Here is a 23230-nt window from a genome sequence, read left to right as displayed (position 1 = left end):
ATGGAAGTAAAAGCAAGAAGAAATTGTGGGTTTCCTGGGATCTCTCCTGAGGCCTGTGCGAAGAAAAGGTGCTGCTTTGATGACCATGTTCCAGAAGTCCCCTGGTGTTTCTATCCAATTCCCAAAGAAGGTAATGTGGCTAACTAGCTGCATAACCCCTCTGTCCTTGAACAGAGACATGTACTGAACTTAGGCCACGATGACCAGGGGAAGGCTGGGACAAGCAGTAAGAAGGTGCAGAGTAGATTGATAGTGTTACGGCTTTCTAACTTACACTCAATGGTATTTATTGGGTGCTTACTCTATACTGAGCACTGTGCTACACGCTTGGGAGAAGCCAGTACAGTTGGTAAATATGATCCCTGTCCACAAAGCACTTACATCTTTAGCCTCATTCCCAAGTTGGCAGGGAATAGAGAAGGTGACCATGTGGTCCTGATTCCTAGGACAGTTCAGGGAATTCCATTTCTCCAAGTGTCCCATCTAAGTCTTGTCAAATTTTCCTGCGTTTCCAACTGACAAGCAAATTGGGAACTCAGTCACAGGATGTAGTTTCACAAGATAACTGCTGACCAGACTTGAAACATCATCCTTCTCTAGCAAACCTAATTCCTGATGTTGGGGTGTCATTATTTCATGACTTTAGGTATCAACGAGAGTGAGGTGAGTACCTGAAAATAATTTTCGGGTCTCCCTGGAAACAGATGATCAATTTCTTTCAGATTCATTGAAAGGCGGCTTTGTTGATCCACTAGACCCCCGGTCCCACATGATACTATTTTCTGGGACACCAACTTTAGCAACATTCTTACCTTGGAAAAATCATGTCTGCAGTCAACAGGAGGGATGGATTGTTAGGTCAGATTTTGTTTGCACCCTTGGTAAATTAATGTCTGAGAGGCAGTAATCCACCTCACCTTTTTAGTGTGAAGTAAGTTGAGGAGGAATAGGGTGTCCAGATTAGTAAAACTGAGAAAGATGACAACCACTCCAGAAGAATTCTTACTGTCATGATTACTGGAAGAGTGGGCAAATGGGCATATTAACATTAGGATCCTTTGGGGTGACCTCAAAGTGAGGAGGGTTGGGGGGAGCCAGGCCCTATACTATTGTTCCAATTCACATAGCAATGTCCCAGTTCTTATAAAAGCATAATATTCTCTTTGTAAAATCCCTGCCTGAGCAGATTAACCCCAGGACTAGAGTAAACAGAAGGAAACGGTTTAGGTGAACTGTCTCAGACCAATTATCATCTGAGAGAAGCTTGGACCCTTAAGTTTCCTGAGGGCAGGTTTAAATTAATTTTGTCTCTTACTCACCATTGGTCTCCTTTGGGTTTCCTTCCAGAATGTTCTTATTAAAGCAAGTGGGCTGCCTCTCCACCAGAAGGTCTGAAACGAGATGGAAACAGATCACCTTCATGCCCTCAGACTTCACTTCTCCAACATTTCTGCCTTTGGTTTTCTCCTTTTTAATCATTTTCAATAATCTGGTACATGGCATCTTCAAATAAAGTATCTAATGCGTGCTGAGTGTCAGTTTGACATGGTTTCTGATTGTCTTCCTTAAAGCGGTGGCATATTTTTTTTTAAACAAAATCATTGCCTATTTCTGAAGGGAAATATTTCATTGTAGCTAACAGACCCAGTATTCATGAGAGGCATGTGTTTCGTTAATCCTGTAAATCCAGGGGGAAAAATGACTAATACAAGAAGAGATGAGGTTTATGTAGAAGCTAGCATCACTAGTTATTCCACACCTAGGAATTCTCATTAAAATCCCAGGGCTCTGGCTTGTACTGCTAATAGCAAATTCTTAGACTGAGGAAATATTTCACAATCAGTAGCAAGATTTTGTTACAAAATAGTTTGGAAGACATGGACCCTTAAAATAGCTTCAGAGCCCCCCTGCAGATAATTGGCCATGTTTTGTTCTCAGACTGTTTTCTGTTGATAAATCAATGAAGGTGCCCCACAATATTTGGGGTAAGAGGCCCTGAAAAGGGAAGTCATATTTCTGGGTGAGTGGCTCTACATGTTTGATTTTTAAAGGCAAAATTAACAGCAGCTTACAATAAGTCCCTGCTCTGATTTCTAACATACCTGGAGAAAACCCACTGCAAATGAAGGGGTCGGTGGAGAGAGAAGAACAGGGCTGAGGGTGCAAAGTACTTGCCTACCGGAGACGGAGGGCTACCTTTCTCTTTTGCCTTGCTCTCAGTTGCCTCCCCGGCACTAAATTGCTACTAGGTGAATTTGCCTTACTTAGCCTTGATTTTTCCATATGTAAAATGGGCATAGACATAGCTAATCAACCTCATTCATTGATTGCCAAAATTCTAATGCATAAGATGGCGTGAGGCCAGGAACCGAAAGAAGGATTCTAGTTTCAGACAAGGGAGACAAGGTATAGATGGCCACCGACTGCCCCTGAATTCTGTGAGCAGAGTCTGTGGGGACAGAATTGTGTCTTGTTTACAACCACATCCTTGAGAATGCAGAACGCTCTGGGACTAAGGTGATCGAAGGAGGTAGGATTGGCAAGGACTGAGAGGAACAGAAAGGGCTGGGGGGGTGGGGTGGAGAAGAGGAAACAGGAAAGGGAAAAGGATGAGGGGTTAAAGAGAAAAAGGAGGCACTCTTGAAGAGATGAAAGGGAAGGACAGAGAAAAGGAGGAAAAGAAAAGATAGGAGGGAAGAAACAGGAGGGAACATGCCTGCCAGAAGCACTCATCTCTCTGTGCATTTCTTCCAGCTCTTGTTCCTTCCTTTTGCCCAGCCAACAGCGGCCGCTCGTGATGGTCCAGCAGGCGGCCCTCAACTAGACAAGCCTGAAAGGCGCCTAGGGGTTTTGAGAGCAAGGAGTCAGCCCCACAGCATTTTTGTTTGGATACTGGCACCTCAAACCTCTGTCACTTCTCCAGACAAGTAGTTAGGCATAAGGTCACATGAATACAACCCTTTTGCCTTGCATTAATGTTTCACATTCCATGTGATCACTTCATGGCCTAGTGGACAGAGCCGGTCCTGGGAGTCAGAGGACCTGGTTTCTAAACCCAGCTCTGTGTCCTTGGGCAAGTCACTTAACTTCTCTGAGTCTCACCTCCCTCATCTGTAAATTGGGAATTCAATACCTTGTTCACCCTAGTAGACTGTGTCCAACCTAAAGTGCTTGGCACATAGTAAGTGCTTAACAAATACCACTATTATTATAATTATCAATTAGGAGTGCTTACTGTGTACAGAGCATTAGGAAAGACCACTTTCTAAAGTTGTGTGTCTTGCTACCAGTTCCTTGCTTCCTTCTGAAGGAAGCACAGTGACCTCAGATAGTTCCGATAAACTAAAGAAGATCCTGCCAGCTAAACTAGGTGAGGCCTTTTCTTTCTTCACATGCTGCTACTGCTAGCTTTCTTCTGATGAAATCTGACAGCCCCTAGTTTATTTCTCTTCCTGTAACAGAGAAATGCCTCTTGGGTGTTTTTACTTGTCCACATTCACCACAGAGTAATAAAAAATAACAATTTTTTTTTGTTTTCTGCCAAGTCCTGCGCTAAGCACTGAGGAAGATACAAGATAATCAGATCAGACCCAATCCCTACCTCATCTGGGGCTCACAATCTCTTCTTGGAACTAAATGGGCTATGGAGTTGGAGAGGGGAAGCAAGATACTTTAATCTGTTAGATTCACAGTGAAGTAAAGCTATATTTATGTGTATTTAAACTGTAAGATTGGCTCTTTGGGCAACAAATGCTCAGTGGTTAATTTGTACGTAACTATGATTGGTTTTACATGGTAATGTATGTTTGTACTGTATGATTGGCTTTTTGTACCTCAAATGCTTACTGTTCAATATGCATGTAACTATACGATTGGTTTTATGTGCACTTGCATTATATGATTGGTCCTTTGCGCATTAACTGCTCAAAGGTTTCATGTTGTGTGCTCTTCTGCCTCAAAAAGTTTCCAACCTGGGCTAGACAGAGCAAACCAAGAAAAATACTGGACATTACACCAGCAGTGAGAAATATAAAAAAAGATTTGTGAGTTCATGAAGGGCAGAGAACTGTGTCTCAAAGATGGTTAGCATAACATCGTGCTTGTTCAGTACATACGACAAAAATAATTATTTTTTTAATCAGGCAAATTGGTTATTTGGCTTGGAGGACAGAGCCTTGGAATCCGAATCCTTACCAGTCCCTGTGCAGACCCGCTGTTCTTGTCTGATCTAGTCAAGAGTTTGGCTGAATGCTTGTCTGTTGTGTGGCTTTTTGTGGAGCACCACTGCCCTCCCCTGGAGGGAACACTCAGCCTCTTCAGCGTGTCCCTGCCCACCACAAGGCAGAAAATGTAGACATTTGAGGAGGGAGGGCGTTCTAGGAGGCAGGACGTGGGCTAGGGTTCAGCGGTGAGAAAGGAAAGACCGAGGCACAGTGAGAAGGTTAGCATTAGAGGAGTGAAGTGTGCGGACTAGGTTGTAGAAGGATCCCATGCTCCAGCCCACGCCACCACACTCACTGGCAAATCTAATCATAATTGTTATATTTGTTAAGTGTCTACAATGTGCCAGCCTCTGTTCTAAGCATTGGGGAAGATACAAGATCATCAGGTTGGCCACACGGGGCTCAGAGTCTTAATCCCCATTATAGAGAAGAAGGAACCGAGGCACAGAGAAGTGATTTGCCCAAGGTCACCTAACAGACAAGTGACAGAGCTAGGGGTCCTTCTCATTCCCAGGCTAGTGCTCTATCCACTAGGACACGCTGCTTATCTCATCTAGGCCAGGGGCTAGGAGCTCGCGCCCTACTTTTCAGCAAAGATTTAGCGGCTGCAAGTTATGAAGGGACTTTCGAGTTGCCCAGATTGCAAGGATTTTACCAAATTTGCAACAACTCATTTAAGTCACTGAGGTATGACCCAAGGGGAACCATTAAAATGGAACAACTCATTACAGGAAATGAACAGAGCACATAACCTGCAGTGTCTAGTCTGCTTTATCGCTAATCTACAAATATGCCCTGCCAACATCAATGCTAATTAGTTCATTTCTACTGTGTGTCGTATCCTGCTCCCTTTCAGTGCATTTCTATAACCCCCCAAATGCTTCCACGGATTCCGGTTCCTGTGGGTACTAAATACCTCATGTCCTTCCACTTACTCCGGCTGAGGGCAAGGGTCATGTCTTAGCAGCTTGATTGTATTGTAATCTACCAAGTGCTTAGAACAGTGCTCTGCACACAGTGAGCACTCAGTACATACCATTGATTAATTGCTGATTCTAAAGCCAGACATTTCAGAAACTCCAACTATGCTGACACCTGCCTTTCCCATCCTTTCTTTGCATTTAGGGTATTCCCAGAAGCAGCAGTATGGCCTAATGGATAGTACACGGGCCTGGGAGCCAAAAGGACCTGGGTTCTAATCCCTGATTTGCTACTTGTCTACTGTGTAATCTTTACCTCTCCACTACCTCATCTGTAAAATGAGGATTAAGATTGAGTCCTATGTGGGACATGGACCGTGTCCAACCTGATTAGCTTGTGTCTCCCCCGGGGCTCAGTCTGGTGCCTGGCACAGAGTAAGTGCTTAATGAATATGATTCAAAAAAGAATTCTGCCTGAGAGCAAGGACAAGGTGGGAGGAGGAGTGGGGGGCAGGGTCCCTAGCAGCACACAAGTCTGGATGTCCCTTTTGCTCAACTCCCTTTCCTCTACCCCACCTTCCCAACCTCACCTCCCAGGACTGGACAGAGGACCAACCAGCTGAAAACTGCATGGCTAAGTATAAAACTGGACAAATGACCAACTGAAACATCCCTTTATCCACTTGGGTTTTCCCAAATGCTGCTTCAATCCGTGGACAGACTTGCTTTCTGATCCTCCAATATCCTTCTGTCCTCTCTCCCAAATCTCTCTTTCAGATGCCTCCGTCAAGTCTCTCTCCTCCAAACCTTTCTTAATGCTGATGCCTCATTAGTGCAGTAGGTAATGCATCAGTCTTATAATCTGAAGGTCGTGAATTTGATCCTCACACGGAGCACCTGGAATCTTTTCCTCTGGACTGTCACCTCCTTATGGGAAGGGAACATGCCTACCAACTCTGATATACTGTACTCTCCCAAGAGCTTAGTACAGTGCTCTGCACCTAGAAAGTGCTCAATAAATACCATCTTCCTCCCTCTCCCTCCCTCCATTCACATCCCGACCCCCGCTTCCTTTGGAGTATTACACTCTGAGTCCACTCAAATTCAATCTCACTGGATGACATCTTTAATAATATGAAAATAATAGTATTTGTTAAGCGCTTACTATGTCCTAAGCACTGTACTAAGCTCTGGGGTAGATACGAGCTAATCACGTCCCACATAGGGCTCACAGTCTAAGTAGGAGGGAAAAGAGATATTGAATCTCCATTTCGCACATAAGGGAACCAAGGCAGAGAGACAATATGTGACCTACTCAAGTCCTTTGCTCAGGAATGCGCCCAACTAGTAAATATTCCATATTCTTAGTGGGTAAGCAATCAACAATAGCTGTCTGACCGTACTGACAAAGGTTTTAAGACTTTTGCAGACAAGGGGCCACAAAAGAATTTAGTCTGGTTATTACTACACCTCTTGATTTATGGGTTTGCCTGCCAGCACTCAAAATAATGCCACTAGAAATATTCAGAAGTGGGTACATAAGGTAATAGCTAAATCGAGAAATCAACCTTCTAATGCATTTGGCAGCCTCATGTGATTGTTTCAATTTTGCTTCTTTCCTTAATAATTAAACACCTAAAACGTTAAGTATGTAAAGGCAATGATATCACCTCCTTTGAAACCCCTGAGCTTGGACGGAGTGTGACTAAGCACGAGATCGAGGCTCATTTGTTGCCCATCATGAGCAGGGAGCTGTCCGGAGGAGAGACTCCATGTCAAGTACTTATACCTTTGGGACTGTCACCACTGGCTGTGTAAACTGGATCAGGAAGAGGAAAGGAGGAGAGAAGGTGAGTAACAATTCTAGGGGGAGTGTGTGGAAGAGAAACATCCCCTGAGCATTCCTAGCCTGATACCAGAGCTCTGAGGTCAAGGAGGAGGGAGGAAGGAGTGAGATTGACCAGTGGGTGCTTCCACTCCAAAGGTGAGCCTTCCCCCGACCCATTCTCCTCAGGGCTCTGGGGTCTCTGTCAGAGGAAAAAGCACTATTGGACTGGATGAGAAAACCCAGCACAGGGGGGTAAAAACTGCAACAGCTGGGAGAGAGCACACACAAGACTAACAAGGGAGAAAATACCACTGTCAAGAAATACCAGCCCCCTCGGGCACACGGGGAGAAAAACCAGAGACTAAATTAAAAGATTCCACTCTACCGGACAGCAAGACACTGTCAGAGGAGAGCAAGAAGCTACTGCCTCATAGATGCCAACACAGCCTTCGGAAAAAGTGGGAAAGGGAATTCAGGAGCCCCTGAAGGGAAGCTAAAAATAGGTCCAGAAATCACTATCCTGACAAGACAGAAAACACCTTACTTCTTGCCCTGGTCCTATAACCACAAGGGTTAAAACACAATCAAGGCCAGACTGTCCCCTAGTGGAGAGCAGTCCCTCCAGCCAGCGAGCCATGCACTTTCCCTACTCCCCAACTGCCCTCTGTCTCCTCCTGTGTCTCTCTTCTGACTCCATCTTGCCTATACCTCTTTGGGTTTTATCTGCTTCTTTCTCTGTGTCTTAGAATTTCTCTCTGGTTGCCATTATGGCTCAGTCTCTCTGCGTCATTGTCCCTCCTCTCTGTGCCTCAGTCTCCACCACTCTGCCTGTCTCTGGGTCTCTACTTGTCCGTTCCGGTCCTTCTCCAGGGTGCCTCTCTACCTCTGCAACGGCCCTGCCTCTTTCTGTCTCTGAATGTTTCCATCTTGGTTTCTGTCTCTCTGCTCTCAGGGTCTCCGTCTCTTTGACTTGTTCTCTGCCTTTGTCAGCGTCCTGTCAATCTGCCTCTATCTTTCTGTTTTTCCCCTCAGTCTTTCTTCCTCTCAGACTGGCTGCCTTTTCCTGTCTCTGTCTGTGACACCTCTCTGTTTCCCTTTCTCCTTGCTTCTGTGGGTTTTCTTGTCACCTCTTTGGAGAGCCAAGCAATTCCCCTATTTCCATCTGCCCTGCTGCTCCCAAGGCAGACAGTATTCAGCACAGAAACAGAGTTCCTCGATCCATCCCTTGTGGCGGGGGAGACTATTTGCTTTGTTTCACTGTTTGCTGGGTTCCTCTGATGTTTGCTCTTTCTAACCTGGAGAACTCTGGGTGTTGGTAATCTCACCTGCCCTTTTCCTTACCTCCCCCACCTCCAGTGTAGACAGAAGCCTTAAAGGGGAGGGATTGCAACCTAGCTACACCAGCAGTAATAATAACAGTATTTATTAAGCACTTACTGTGCAGAGCACTGTATTAAGTGCTGGGAAAGACTACAGATTTGGGAATTAGACACAATCCCTGTCCTTCCAGGGAGGAAATCACAATCTAAGTCTTTTATGAATGCTTCTGTACAAGAAACATACAGCCACAGATGGTTCCTGAGAGTTAATTCAGTCTTGGACACCCAGAGGTTTGTTTTAGGACTGCAAACTAGGAACAGGATGTTTGAAGAGTGACCTCAATGTGTGAAAGATAAGTCTCAGGGAATTGAAAAATCACATTAAAAAGTGACAGCACAGCCTATTTCTTTTCAGATGCCAAAAAAGCACTTGTCCTTTTCTTCAGGGGAGAAGAATCTGTTCCTATGGACCCAGAATCAGACTCTTTCAATCACTCGATGGTATTTGAGTTCTTACTGTGTGCAGAACACTGTGATAACCACTTGGGAGAGTACAATACAACACAGTTGGTAGACACTTTCCCTGCCCACAATGTTGCTAAAGGTAGTGCTTTGAGGGGGAGAAGGAGGTGATGTAATTGTACGAGAGAAGTGATGATGTTCAGCAAATATTCGCTAGAAGCAATGTACTGTAATGAACACCTAGGAAATACAACAGAAGCACAAGACACACTCTCTGCCCAGGAGACAAAGATAGCAGGAACACAGTCCATTTAAAAAAGTCATTTTCAACATGCCATACTTATTTAGGGCTTTCTCCTGGCCTGTGATAGGCAGAGAAGCAGTGTTGCGTAGTGGACAGATCACGGCCTGGGAGTCAGAGGGCCTGAATCCTAAATCCTGGCTCTGCCACTTTGCTGTGTGACCTTGGGCAAGTCACAATTTCTCCAGGCCTCAGTAACCTCACCTGCAAAATGGGATTGACTGTGGGCCCCAAGTGGGACATGGACCGTGTCCAACCTGATTAGCTTGCATCTACCCCAGCATTTAATACAGAGCCTGATGCATAGTAAGCACTTTAACACCACAAAAAATTTAAAAAAGGGAAAGAGAATTAAGTGGGTTTGGGCAAGAGCTACTTGGGTGACAGTCCTAACACTACTTGATTTGAGCTCTCCTATCAGACAGCAAGTAGCAGTGAATTATTGTTATCATTAATCAGCATTTGAGTGCCTCTTTGTGTTTTCCTTAAGTCTTTATTATAGTGCTATCTGCAAAGAGGCTATAAACTAGAGGCAGTCCCTATCCACAGAGAGTTTACAATCGAGGGAATAAAAGATTAGAGACCAAGCATCCGCTCTGAATGCCTGGTCTCAGTTGCTAAACTCCACTGCAGGAACAAAATGGAAACTGAGACTTGCAATCTTTGATGCCCGCAGCGGGCTCTGTAGAGGCGGTCTTTCTGCTGAGCCCAGCCCCCCCGAGAGGACCCAATCAACTGTTGAAGCCACAGGACCTTTTCTGACTAAACACTGTGTTCCAAGCGAATGTCCCATTACATTCCAACAGAATGCCTGTTGTTCTGCAGAGTACAACCAGGGGCTGGTACCTTGGAAAATGAAATCTGTTAAATTTGCTTATATGGTTGCTTTGGCTACCGTTACTTGCCAGTGTAAAGTGTGATTTCCTGGTAGCAAACAATGGGTTTCACTCACCTCAGAAACTGACTACACCAGGGGCTAATATTTATATCGATCAGTTCCAAGAAGTATTTCCAGGGACTCAGTAAGCATATACCCAGCGTGGCTCGGTGGAAAGAACACGGGCTTAGGAGTCAGAAGTCTTGGGTTCTAATCCCGGCTCCACCACTGATCAAGCTGTGTGACTTTGGGCAAATCACTTCACTTCTCAGTGCCTCTGTTCCCTCATCTGTAAAATGGGGATTAAGACTGAGTCTCAATTGGGACGACCTGATTAAACTGTATCTACCCCAGTGCTTAGAACAGTGCTTGGCACATAGTAAGCGCTTAAGAAATACCACCATCATCATATACACACACATGTGCTATCTTGTTGGGTCCACAGCATCAAAGTTGCACTTAGAAATCTCGGTCATTAGATCGTTGCAATACTGCCCATCATAGTCAGTTGGGCAGATCAACTTGGATTTTCCAAGTTAAGGAACTCGGGCAACAGATCCCATAGAAACCCTTGAAGAGGAATTGTAAAAATACTAATTGTGGCATTTGTTAAATGCTTATTATGTGCTAAGCACTAGGCTCAACTCAGATTAATCAGGTCAGATAGAGTCCCTGCCCTCACAGACCAAGAAGGAGGGAGAGCAAGTATTTAATCCCAATTTTACAGGTGAAGAAACTAAGGTAGAGATGTCAATTGAGTGGCCCACCAGATAAATGGTGGGGTCAGGATTAGAACCCTGTCTCCTGACTCATCATCATCAGTGATACTTATTGTGTGCTTGAGAAAGTACACCAGAAGCCAGTGTAAAGTTCTTTCCCCCCTAAGTGGAGTAGGGATACAGGTATTTATTAAGCTCCCACTGTGTGCCATACACTGAACTAAACACTGGAAAAAGTGTCGCAGAAATATGAGATGAAGAGCTTAACAAAAGAGGCAGACAAAAAATATATTTACAAATAGAATAATCGGAATAATTGACTAGACATGATCCCCTTATATAGATCTTACTATATTCTCCCAGCCACTTAGTACAGTGCTCTGCACTCAGTAAGTGCTCAATACCACTGAGTGACTACTTAAGAAAAATATAAATGCTCAAATACAGAATTATCAGCTGGATTGATATAACTCAGCATGTTGGGAGTTACTTGGAGTGCGACCCTCTTAAGCCGACCTACTCACTTGTGCCTCACTCTCCTCTCTCTTGCCAAATTCCTGCTTCCCTTCTACTTATACCTCCCTCCCCCTTCATATCTGATAGACTATCACTCCACCTTCAAAGCCCTATCTGAAGCCCATCTCTTCCAGGATGCCTTCCCTGATTAATTTCTCATCTCCCTACCCTATTTCTGCCCGTTCAGAACTTCCACATCTCTTAGACACTTGCATCCTCACCTCCCTGTCCCCCATAGCATTTTTGTCCATCTCGTTAAACTGTTTTCTTTGCTGTACTTGTAATTAATTTTTCTGTCTTCCCTGTTAGACTGTAAGTCTTTGAAATCTACTGTACTTATCCAAGCACTTAATTCAGTGCTCTTGCCAGAGTGCCTGCTCAACAAACACTACTGATAGATTTTTTTTTATGGTATTTGTTAAGCACTTACTATGTGCCAGGCACTGTTCTAAGTCCTGGAGTAGGTACAAGTTAATAAGGTTGAACACAGTCCCTGCCCCACAACATGAAGCTCACATTCTTCATCCTCATTTTACCGATGAGGAAATTGAGGCATAGAAAAGTTAAGTGACTTGCCCAAGGTCACTCAGCAGACAAGTGGCATAGCCTGGATTAGAACCCAGGTCCCTCCAATTCCCAGACCCATGCTCTATCCATTAGGCCTGGCTGTTTGAAGAAGACAGACCTTGAATGGCACAAATACATTAGTGCAGCAAGGATCCAACCTTATATGCAAATGACATGAAAGGAAGTGTCAGTCACATGACAGGATCTGTAGCCACACTTGTAAGCATGGAAAGGATTTCTCTATTCGTAGTGTTTTCAAAGGCCAAGGACAGTTACACACAGAAATTTAGAAGTAAGGGGTCTTAGGTGGACATCCCTAAACTGTAGAATGGGTGCCTAGCTGAGTATCGGTCAACCAGACATCCTGTTACTTGGGTCAGAGGCAGAGCCTACAACTGCGTGGAGCAATGGTCTGACCTAGTAATGGCACTGCTTATGTCCTTATTCTGCTCCTGCTTCCGTCTTTTCACTTAGTCTGGCTATCCCTAAGACAAGGATGGTTTGGACTTTTTTTTTTTTATAGTAATTCAGGGGATAATTATTGGGGGCTGGTTAATTTGGGCAGAAACAAGATTTCAATTTCAAAATGTAAATTACTTCAGGCTTGTTCTACCTTCTCCTTTGATGACAAACCCGCAGTAACATCTGTGTGACAGATGGCTCTTTGTCAGCATCACTCTTGCTTGGCATTGGTAAACGAAGCAAGTGGCAAAATGAATGATCAATGACATACCTTCTATTGGCAAACAGATCCACATGTGTTAAGGCAACCATGTTTAATTCAAGGTAGCGGGCTCTGCTGTCGATTCAAAGCTTAACCTCTCAATCTAGGGTTTCTGGACTGGAGTCCTGGAGCAAGAATTCATTTATTCAATCGTATTTATTGAGCACTTACTGTGTGCAAAGCACTGTATTAAGTGCTTGGGAGAGTACAACCAAATTAGCATATATGTTCCCTGTCCACAATGAGCTTACACAGTCTAGAATGAGCACCTTCCCCTGACAGAAGATGAAAAAACCTGACTCTTGGGACCAGTTACCCAATGAAAATCCAGGGTCATTCTGGTTGAGAGGGAATATTTCTCCTCATGACATATTTGGGCACATTTTAATATGAAAAAGAGTTATGGATTACAGCTTGGTACACAGAAAGAGCTTAACAAATACCATTATTATCATTATTATTAAGGCAGCTCGTTGTGTGCTCACCACAGTGGGTTCTAATCCTGACTCCTCTGCTTGTCTGCTGCATGACCTTGGGCAAGCTGCTTCACTTTTATGTGCCTCAGTTACCTCATCTGGAAAATGGGGATGAAGACTGTCGGTTGTCCCATGTGGGACAACCTGATTAATAATGGTGGTATTTAAGTGCTTACTATGTGCAAAGCACTGTTCTAAGCACTGGGAGGATACAAGGTGATCAGGTTGTCCCACGTGGGGCTCACAGTTTTAATCTCCATTTTACAGAAGAAGTAACTGAAGCGCAGAGAAGTTAAGTGACACGCCCGAAGTCACACAGCTGGCAAGCAGCGGAGCTGGGATTAGAACCCATGATCTCAGACTCCCAAGCCCGTGCTCTTTCCACTGAGCCACGCTGCTTCTCTCTTCGCTGATTACCTCGAACCTACCCCAGTGCTTAGAACAGTGTTTGGTTATGTAGTAAGTGCTTGACAAATACCATCATTATTATTAATAATAGACATTTCCTGCCCATAATGAGTTTAAAATCTAGAGATGAGCTAGCGTGCAGGTGTTGAACTGGGAAAAGTTAATCAGCATGTATAGTATGATAGAGAAGCAGCGTGGCTTAGCACTTGTGTAGATAGACGATCATCAAGTTTGATGCAGTCCCTGTCCAACATGAGGCTCCTAGTTTTAATTCCCATTTTACGGATGAAGTAACAGACACAGAGAATTTAAGGACAATGTCCCAGGTCACAAAGCAGACAATTCATTCATTCAATTGAATTTACATTAATGTCTGTCTCCTTCTCTAGACTGTAAGTTCCTTCTGGGCAGGGAATGTGCCTGTTTGTTACATCGTATTCAGTTCAATCTTATTTATTGAGAGCTTACTGTGTGCAAAGCACTTTACTGTTGTACTGTATTCTCCCAAACGCTTAATAAAGAGACACATTCCCTGCCCATATTGAGCTGTCTACTCTCCCAAGCGCTTAGTACAGTGCTCTGTACACAGTAAATGCCCAATAAATAAGATTAACTGATTCAGAGAGCAGAGGGGCTCTGAGGCAGCTTCTCTCTGCCGCCTACGCCAAAAGCCTGGCTGGGCATCCACGGGGGCTGTAGCCCGAGTTCCTTGGCCGGAGGCCGCTGCTGAATCGTGTGCGTGGCAGCAGGGCGATTGTTCTCTATTTAAACTTCCCAAAGAGAGTTGGAATGCCTCAGTCACACCTGCCACAGTTATCAGCACTGATGGCCTGAACGACACAATGCCTTTTTGGTATCCTGGTCTCAGGGCGTTGGGATATGTTTTTATTGCAGCCACAGCAGATGGGCCTGATGCAATATTCCATAAACACAATGCCTGTAAAATAATCACCTCCTGCACTGAGGCGATCAATCCTTGCTGACTTAACAGAGCAACTTTTTTTTGCTAAAGTTCTCAAAGCATCCTTCCCCGTCCCCCCACCATACATACCTCCATCCTTAATAGGGGTTCTGTGAAAAAGGTAGTGAGTAGGCAGAGGGGCTCCATTGAAAAGATGGGGAAACAGAGGCAGGGAAAGATTCACTGGATAGCTTCATAACACCCTGATAATTCTCAGTCTATTCTGCGTGGAGTTCTGTAAGCGGGGTAGCCATGTCATATTCGGAGTATTGTGTTTAACCCACCCTATTTTAAACCTTTGTATGCCTCCATAACTATAATTTTGCTTAGGTGTGATTTCCTATAGAAGAAATCTTGATTTGTTCAGTCCGTTTTTACAGGCCTCTGTAAAACAAGAGGGCTTTCTTTCAAAAGGATCCTCAAGTCTGTGATACAGCCACAGGGATAGAACTTCACCCCATATTTAACCTCAAAGCGACCTCTTTTTTTAAGTTTGCTAGGAAATGAGAATTTGTGAAAATAGCTGGGATTTAAGCCAAGCCCTTCAAGTTACCTTCACAGATCTTCTAGCACCAAGATAAAATGCACATGACAGATTTTTCCTTTTGGGGAACGTAAATTCTTGCAGGACCACTAACTTGAGGTGGAATTAAAAAAGCACCAAGACAAATAGGTGGAGGGAGGTTATGAAGAGAAATGCCCTCCCAAGATAAACATTATTGAAAATGACTATGCAAACACCAGGGGTATAAATAACTCACCTGAGGATTTTGCACCTTAGGTTATATGATTCCCCACGAATTTGGGATCTGAAGGCTTGGGTGAGAGGGTGGCAAGTGACAATGGAATTCAAAGGCTTCTGGTTCTTGGCCATTGTCCTAATTTCAGGACTCTCGCGCACTTCTACTGAATACGTCGGACTCTGTAAGTACCACTGCACCTTCTCGTTTCCCAGGGGGACAGCATTGCTCTCATCATAAAGAAAATGAGGGTGGGACAAAGGAAGATGGGCAGAGGGGGAGGGATAAAAAGAAACTGGAAATGACTTAAATGGTCTCTAGGCAAAATGAAACTGTTAACAACTGAAACAGAGTATTGGAAAAAATGACAGTTCCATTTCTCTGGGCTTAAATTAACTTGAATCAATTTGGTGGTTCAAATCTATAAAGTCTGCAAATGAAAAGCAACGATTCCAGGATCAGGCTGCTTCCAAGATCAGGGCCAGGTTATTTCACAGACAGGTGCCATGTCTGTGGCAGCACCAGGAGACGATGTTACTGCAGTTTGCTAAAGGCATCTTACTCACTCCTTGCTCCTTTCCCACCTCACCCCATCTTGCACACTTCACGCCTCTCAAGCTGCTTGCTTCTCATCTCTGTCAATGCCCACCTGCCCTCCCTCCTGCCTGGCGCTCCCTCCCCCTTTTCATCTGACAGATCACTGCTGGAGGCACCTCAAAGGCAGGCAGGGATCACATCTACCAACTCTAGTGTACCCTCCCAAGTGCTTAGCACAGTGTTCTGCACAGAGTAAGTGGTCAGTAAATACCATTGATTAATTGAAACTAAAATCCCATCTCCTCCACTCTCGTCTCCCCACTCTATTGGAGAAGCAGCGTGGCTCAGTGGAAAGAGCATGGGCTTTGGAGTCAGGGCTCATGAATTCGAATCCCAGCTCTGCCACTTGTCGGCTGTGTGACTGTGGGCAAGTCACTTAACTTCTCTGTGCCTCAGTTCCCTCATCTGTAAAATGGGGATTAAGCCTGTGAGCCCCACGTGGGACAACCTGATTCCCCTATGTCTACCCCAGCGCTTAGAACAGTGCTCAGCACATAGTAAGCGCTTAACAAATACCAACATTATTATTATTATTATTTCCCCTACTACTGGCACTTGGGCACTTACACTTGACCTAAGCACTTGGATATTCACTCAGTAGTATTTATCGAGCGCTGTGTCCAGAGCACTGTACTACACACTTGGTAGAGTACAATACAACAATAAGCAGGCACATTCCCTGCCTACAATGAGTTTACAGTCAAAAGGACGAGCTTGCAGTCTAGAGGATAGTCACATACCTTCAGAGTATACTCTGTACCTTATTTCTTCCCCCTGCCTTAAGTGTATTTTAATGTTGGTTTCTCCCACTAGATTGTAAGCTCCAAGAGCACATGCATCCTACCTACTAAGCCTACTATACTCTCCCATGCACTTACTGCAGTGTCATGCACACACACAGTAGGCGCTCAGTAAATGCTACTGCTGGATTTCATCCCTACAGCAGAGCATGTGTGGGGTGATGCCCCACAGCAACAGGAGAACCCAGGAGACCTGAACCAAGCAGGAAACTGAGGCCGAGGGGGGGGCCCACCTGCAGCCCCGAGGAAGGGCTGTGAGCTCGGAAACTGCTCCCCTCCTTCTCTCCCCCTCCCCGTCCCATCCGGCCCGGATAAGGGGCTCCCACTATCCCCTCTCCCTGCTCCCCTAAAGTGGCAGCTTAACGTTAACTTCCACCACTAACCTGGAAGGAAATAAACAATTGAAATAAAACTGACATGCTAATTTTCTTTATTTTATCCTTATTATGCTGTACTATGGATCCATCACTACTTCCTGGGACCCTAGAGACACTAGGCCTACAGCTCTTCAGAGCACATTCGATAAGAATAACAACAATTGTAAAGAGCTCCCTAATGTGCTAAACACAAGATAATCCAGTTGCACAGTCCCTGTCCCGCCAGGGGCCCACAGTCTAAGTGGGAGGAAGAACTGGCATTTAATTCCCATATTAGAGATGAGGAAACATGCAGAGAAGTGACTTGTCCAAGGTCACATGATAGGCAAGTGGGAGAGCCAGGATCAGAGCCCAGGTCCTCTGAATCGCAGGGCCAGGCTCTTTCCAGGAGACATGTGGCTACTGGCCTCTTTCTCAAACACTGCTCCTTATCCCAGGCACTCTGGGATTGTCATAGAATTATTTTGGAGACCCTGAATTTGACTGAATTCCTTCCGGTTGCTGGTCACCTACAGAGTACCTACCTAAACACCCCTGGGCCGCTGGTCTTAGGATTCGGTAATTAAATAAAATGCCCAGTCTTTCTCCTGCAACACTAGTGTGGCCTAAGCCAGCACACAAGAATCCTGGACTCCCCTCTTCATGTTTTTACTTAAGTCCATCAGCAGCAACTATTAAAATATCTAAAATAGAAAGCCAACGTGTAGTTTCCTGGTGGTAAAGCCTCGGGTTTGTCCTTCTGTCAGCCCACTCCTGGACTAAATCAGAGGTTTCTTTATTTTGAAACTGATAAGAAGGCAATGCTCATCTACCCGCGCGGATTTGTGACCTTTGGGCATTCAGTATTTGCCCCCTCATCACTATAAGCTATAATTTATAAATTTATATTAATGCCTGTCTCCCCTTTAGCCATAAGCTTGGTGCAGAGTTGCCTACCAACTCTATTGTATTCTCCCCTGCACTTAATACTGTGCTCTGCACAAAGTGCTCAATAAATACCATTGATTGAATGATTCTTCTAATCTCAGTGAAAGGAGCAGACCTAGTTTACCTGTGCTACATAAGCAAGGGTACCAATAAGGACTTACCCAGAAAAGGTTCTCTGTGGGAGTTTGCAGGACCTATACCAAGGCCGGGCATTAGAAAGAGAGAGAGTGGACACAAGTGTAGCTGCTGATAGAGCAGTACCAGCCAGGGGCCAGATCAGCTGACCATTAGACTATCAGTATAAAACCAGGCAAATGGCCACCCATCCCCATCTCTCAACCTGCTCCCTACTCAGAATTCCGGCACCCCGGGGTTCCCAAATTCCAGCCATGCTGGCAAGATGAGGTTCAACTGCTCTGCTTGGCCTGCCTGGTCAGAATTTGGGGCAACCCTTGGCACAAACGTGTATAGACCATTTCTTTTAATATCGCTTTGTGTTGGGTCTGGGTGGAAGAATGGTCCTGAGGCCTGTGATAGTGCTCTCTCCAAAACCTAGGAAGGAAACATATTCTATGGAAGAACCGTCTGGTGGAAAGAGTCCAGGCCTGGGAGACAGGGAGCCTGGGTTCTAATCCTGGCTCTGCTATTTTCTTGGGCCGTGATTTACTTCTCTGTGGCTGAGTTTCCTCATCTATAAAATGGGAGATAAGATCCCTGCTCTCCCTCAGACTGTGAGTCTTGAGTGGGATAGATTTTATCTGATCTGATTATATTATTATTGATCCAATTATCTTTTATCTGTCCCAGTGCTTACTACAGCACTAGGCACACAAAGTATTTAAAACACCATCATTAAAACCAGCTGTAGGTTTAGGCTGCAGAATCCTTTTACCAGGGCATGACCTAATTCCCCCCAAAATATGACACTGCTGTTGTTCGGTTGCCTCAGTGTGGAGAGGTGTACACACACACACACACACACACATCGAGGAATGGCTTCTGGAAAGGCAGAGGCAGTGTGACCAGTTACTGCAAAGGTCAAACAGGTCAACACAAGGGCCAGCCTTTTTGGGTGTCCAGTGTGACCTGAACTAGGGTAGCTACAAACTCAGTGTAGAATAATGGGGCGTTCTGGGTGTCTCTGATGGAGCTATGAGAAAGAGAGAAACTTGCAGGCTGAAGCAGAAAAGGACCCTCAGGGGCAGAGCAAGGAGGGCCGGGGGGGAGCACTGACCTGCCCACCCTGCTCATCAACATCATAGAATTAAACGCAAAGCATGACCGTTCCTCTACTACACTGGCAGGGTCCAAAGCTGAGAGATTTTTCTTTTTGATGGTACTCATTAAGTGCTTATGTTGTAGGCACTGTACTGAGTGCTAGGGTAGAGACCAGCTAATGAGGTTGGGCACAGTCCCTGTCCCACATGGGTGCAACAGTCTTAATTCCCATTTTACAAATGAGGTAACTGAGGCACAGCGAAGTAGCGACTTACCCAGCGTCACACAACAAGCAAGTGGCAGAGCCGGGATTAGACTCTCAAGCCCTTGATCTTTCCACTAGGCCACAATGTCCTGTCTTGAGTAGTGGAGTGGCTTTGCTTCTGTAATTTCCCCTCATTAATTATTGACAGAAGACCACCTTTGCAGAGGAAGTGCAAAGAGGGGATTGGATGGGGGTGGCAGACAGACACAAAGCAAAAGGAGCAGTGTGGCCTAGTGGACAGAGCATGGGCCTGGGAGTCAGAAGGCCTTGGGTTTCAATCCCAGCTCCCCCGCAAGTCTGCTGTGTGACCTTGGGCACGTTACTTCATTTCTCTGGACCTTAGTTACCTCATCTGTAAAATGGGGATTAAGAGTGTGAGCCTCATGTGGTACAGGGACTGTGTCCACGCTAACTTGTATCTAGCCTGGCACATCGTAAGCACTTAAGTATCATAATAATTATAATGTAAAGTAAGCAGGAAGCTCCTTGTCCTGTAGACTGTACATTCCTTGTGGGCAAAGAGTTGTGTCTACCAGTTCAGTGGTATTGCACTCCCCCAAGCGCTTAGCACAAATGCTCCACCCAGTCCCACTGACTGACTGTTTGATGGCCTCACTCGCCCTGTGTTTCAGCCCCTAACCAGTGCGCCGTCCCACCAAATATGAGAGTGGACTGTGCCTATCCTGGGGTCTCCCCACAGCAGTGCAACAACAGAGGATGCTGCTTTGATTCCAGCGTGCCCGAGGTCCCCTGGTGCTACTCTCCGCTCCAGGAAGAAGGTAATGGGAGCACAGGCCAGGAATGGCCTGAACCTACCTGGGATAGGAAGTGGGGCCCTATTGGTTGAGCACTGGGGGCAGTGGGAGTTTGAGGTACCGTTGTTCATGGTACTTGTTAAACGCTTACTGTGTCCAGCACAGTTCTGAGTGCTTGAGGAAGATATAAGCTAATCAGATTGGACACAGTCCATGTCCCACAAGGGACTCACAATATAAGTCAGAACTTGGTACATCCCCATGCACCCCAACTCTAAGGATTGTTTTCTAAAGTTCTTTTTCCTCAGAGCACAACACAGAAACACAAAGTTTTCAGCCACTGTGAGATTGACTCTACATCTTCTGTCGAATAGCAGCATGGCTCAGTGGAAAGAGCCCGGGCTTGGGAGTCAGAGGTCATTGGATCGAAGCCCGACTCTGCCCCTTGTCACCTGTGTGACTGTGGGCAAGTCTCTTCACTTCTCTGTGCCTCAGTTCCCTCATTTGTAAAATGGGGATGAAGACTGTGAGCCTCACATGGGACAACCTCATTCCCCTGCATTTACCCCAGCGCTTAGAACAGTGCTCTGCACATAGTAAGCACTTAACAAATACCAACATTATTATTAATAGCCCTCTCTCAGAGTTTTACCCACCTGGATGCAAATATCAGGACACTTGGCAAACGATGCAAGGGCAATCTTTTTCCATCAGTCTGAAAGAACACTTGAGCCCTGTGAAATGGCCCTCAGTAGTCCTATCTTTGAGTCCGGGGCACAGGGAACAAAGTCCTCCTTCCCATTTCACCTGTGATTGAAAAAAAATAGCAATTTATCTAGGACTAGAGGATAAGACATCCAGCTTTAAAGACTTGGTTTACTGGACAGATGTTCTGAAAGGAAATGGAAAATATCTACCCTGACTTGCCCACACCCTGGGGCATGTGAATAGCCCCCTCAGCAGTCTCCCCAACTCCACAGGACATCATGGGGAGAGTTTTTATCCTGTCAGTTGGGTGGGGTGCAGGACTAGATTTCAGACACTTCCTCTGGGAAGATGAGTCCATAACAAAACATTTCTCAATATGGGACAAATTACTTCTTGCACCCGATTTCTCTTTTTCTGAGCTTACTCCTTCAACCTTAAAAGTGTACATGGGTGTTGAGATGACTTTTGTTCCCTTTTAATCCCTAATTATTTCTGCCACCATCTTTTCCGGCATCTTCCCTTTAGCCCTACACCAATAGCTAAACTTCCTGCATTTCCATTCCTCCTCAGAAATGAGTTCCAGTGCACACCCTTGCACTGGCCTACTCGAAAGGGTGCAGGCCTGGGAGTCAGGAGATCTAAGTTCTAAGCCTACTGTCCACCTTCTTCCTGCTAAATGACCTTGGACAAGTCACTTAACTTCTCAGCGCCTCTGTTTCCTCATCTATAAAAAGGGGATGAAATACCTGCCCTCCATCCTTAGGCAGTGACCCCATGCAGGACAGACACAGTGGCTGATTTGAGTATTTTGTATCCGCTCCAGCACTTGACACACAGTAAGCGCTTATATCCCACAATTATTACCATTACGATTGATTGCTCAGACCCTGAGAGATGGTTCACTTTGTTATTTTGTAAGAGCGCCTGCTTTCATCTTTAAGACTGAGAGGAGATGGAGATGGGGAGGAAGAAGGGGGAAGGAAGGAGGAAGGGGAAAGAGGAAGGACTGATTTCAAGTGGGGTCTTCTCTGTCATCTTCATCCCATGATGCCATCTCCCGCAATGTTTCTAATAATAATGTTGGTATTTGTTAAGTGCTTACTATGTGCAGAGCACTGTTCTAAGCGCTGGGGTAGAAACAGGGTCATCAGGTTGTCCCACGTGAGGCTCACAGTTAATCCCCATTTTACAGATGAGGTAACTGAGGCACAGAGAAGTGAAGTGACTTGCCTACAGTCACACAGCTGACAAGTGGCAGAGCCGGGAGTCGAACCCATGAACTCTGACTCTGAAGCCCAGGCTCTTTCCACTGAGCCCCGCTGCTTCCCCTAACAGAACACGGCCTGGGAGTCAGGAGGTCATGGGTTCTAATCCCAGATCTGCCACTTGTCTACTGTGTACCAACTGAAGCTTCTTGGAGAGGCTCCTTATACCATGCTGTGCAGGTGGGCAAAGCAGAGTTGGTACTAAGAAAAGCATCACTCCTGCCCCTGACTGAGAGGGTCGAAGGACAGTTTGGCCTTTGATATAGCACCTGTGTAAGCAGGGCTCCCTCACCTGCTTTATCTCTCACCATATGGCAATTGAAAATACCTGGAGTTTAGTAAGTGGGTGTTCTCCCAAGGTGGGAGGCGGCACTACTGCTTGGGGAAAACAAAATGATTACGGGTCTTATCTTTAAACATGGCTTTGGCGGTTGGCATCGGCTGTTGCCCAGGGAAGAATGCCGCCTGGTGGATGTGGATGAGAAAACTGATGGCTCTTTGTTTTGTTTTCAGAATGCATATTTTAAAGAGACTCATTCCTCCTGAAAATCTTCCACTGTGAAAATAATCCATCTACATTCTCTGCTGATTCCAGAGCCATTTCGGCTCTCATATTTTCACCCTTTTCTTCAGAGCATTGACTTGGGAAAAAAGGAGTTTCATATTTCATTTGGGGAGAACGTGTTTAAAAAAAAATAAATAAATAAAGGAGGCAACCTTAGCATTGGATCATGCTTGATTCTTCTCTTCCCACCGGGTGCTTTTCCCTCTCTTATAAAGATCTGGTTTTACCAGGTCTCCTCAGTGGGGTAGGGAAGGGAGCAGGAGTTATTGGCAATATGACATTCAAAGGAGCAGAGATGCCGTTACTAAGCCTCCTTATGAAAAGCAACGAAGTCTAGTGGAAAGAACAGTACAGGATGAGACCCGGTTTCTAATCCCAGCTCCACCACTTGCCTACTGCGATCTTGGGCAAGTTACTTAACTTCCTCATGTCTGTTACCTTCATCTATAAAATGGGGATAAAATACCTGTCCTCCCTCTCAGAATGTAAGTCCCATGAGGGGCAGGGATGGTATCTGTTTGCATTGTATTGACCCCAGTGCTGGCCCCACGGTAACAAACAACAAATATTACAACGATAACCATTATTATTATGGGGAGAAATGCCTCCTGAGAAGCCAAAGTCAAAGAAGTCTTCCAAATTAACAACTCGGATAGTAAAGAAGGGTTTGGGGTAGTGTTGCAAAAAGCTACTTTCCACAGTGTTTGGCACT

The 23230-nt window shown here is 45.3% G+C and overlaps 1 protein-coding gene across 1 annotated transcript; it reads left to right on the top strand.

The window, feature by feature from the left end:
• LOC100080601 (trefoil factor 3-like) lies at window positions 1-22480 on the top strand. Its single transcript, XM_016227350.3, has 5 exons — window positions 1-130; window positions 647-663; window positions 15117-15225; window positions 19858-20004; window positions 22467-22480. The coding sequence occupies exons 1-5, from the start codon at window positions 1-3 to the stop codon at window positions 22478-22480; spliced, it is 417 nt and encodes a 138-aa protein (XP_016082836.1).
• The last annotated feature ends 750 nt before the right edge of the window (window positions 22481-23230 follow it).

The sequence above is a fragment of the Ornithorhynchus anatinus genome, chromosome 18 (genome assembly GCF_004115215.2).
Source record: "Ornithorhynchus anatinus isolate Pmale09 chromosome 18, mOrnAna1.pri.v4, whole genome shotgun sequence".
NCBI lineage: Eukaryota > Metazoa > Chordata > Mammalia > Monotremata > Ornithorhynchidae > Ornithorhynchus > Ornithorhynchus anatinus.
This window is presented reverse-complemented; position numbering and strand designations above follow the sequence as displayed.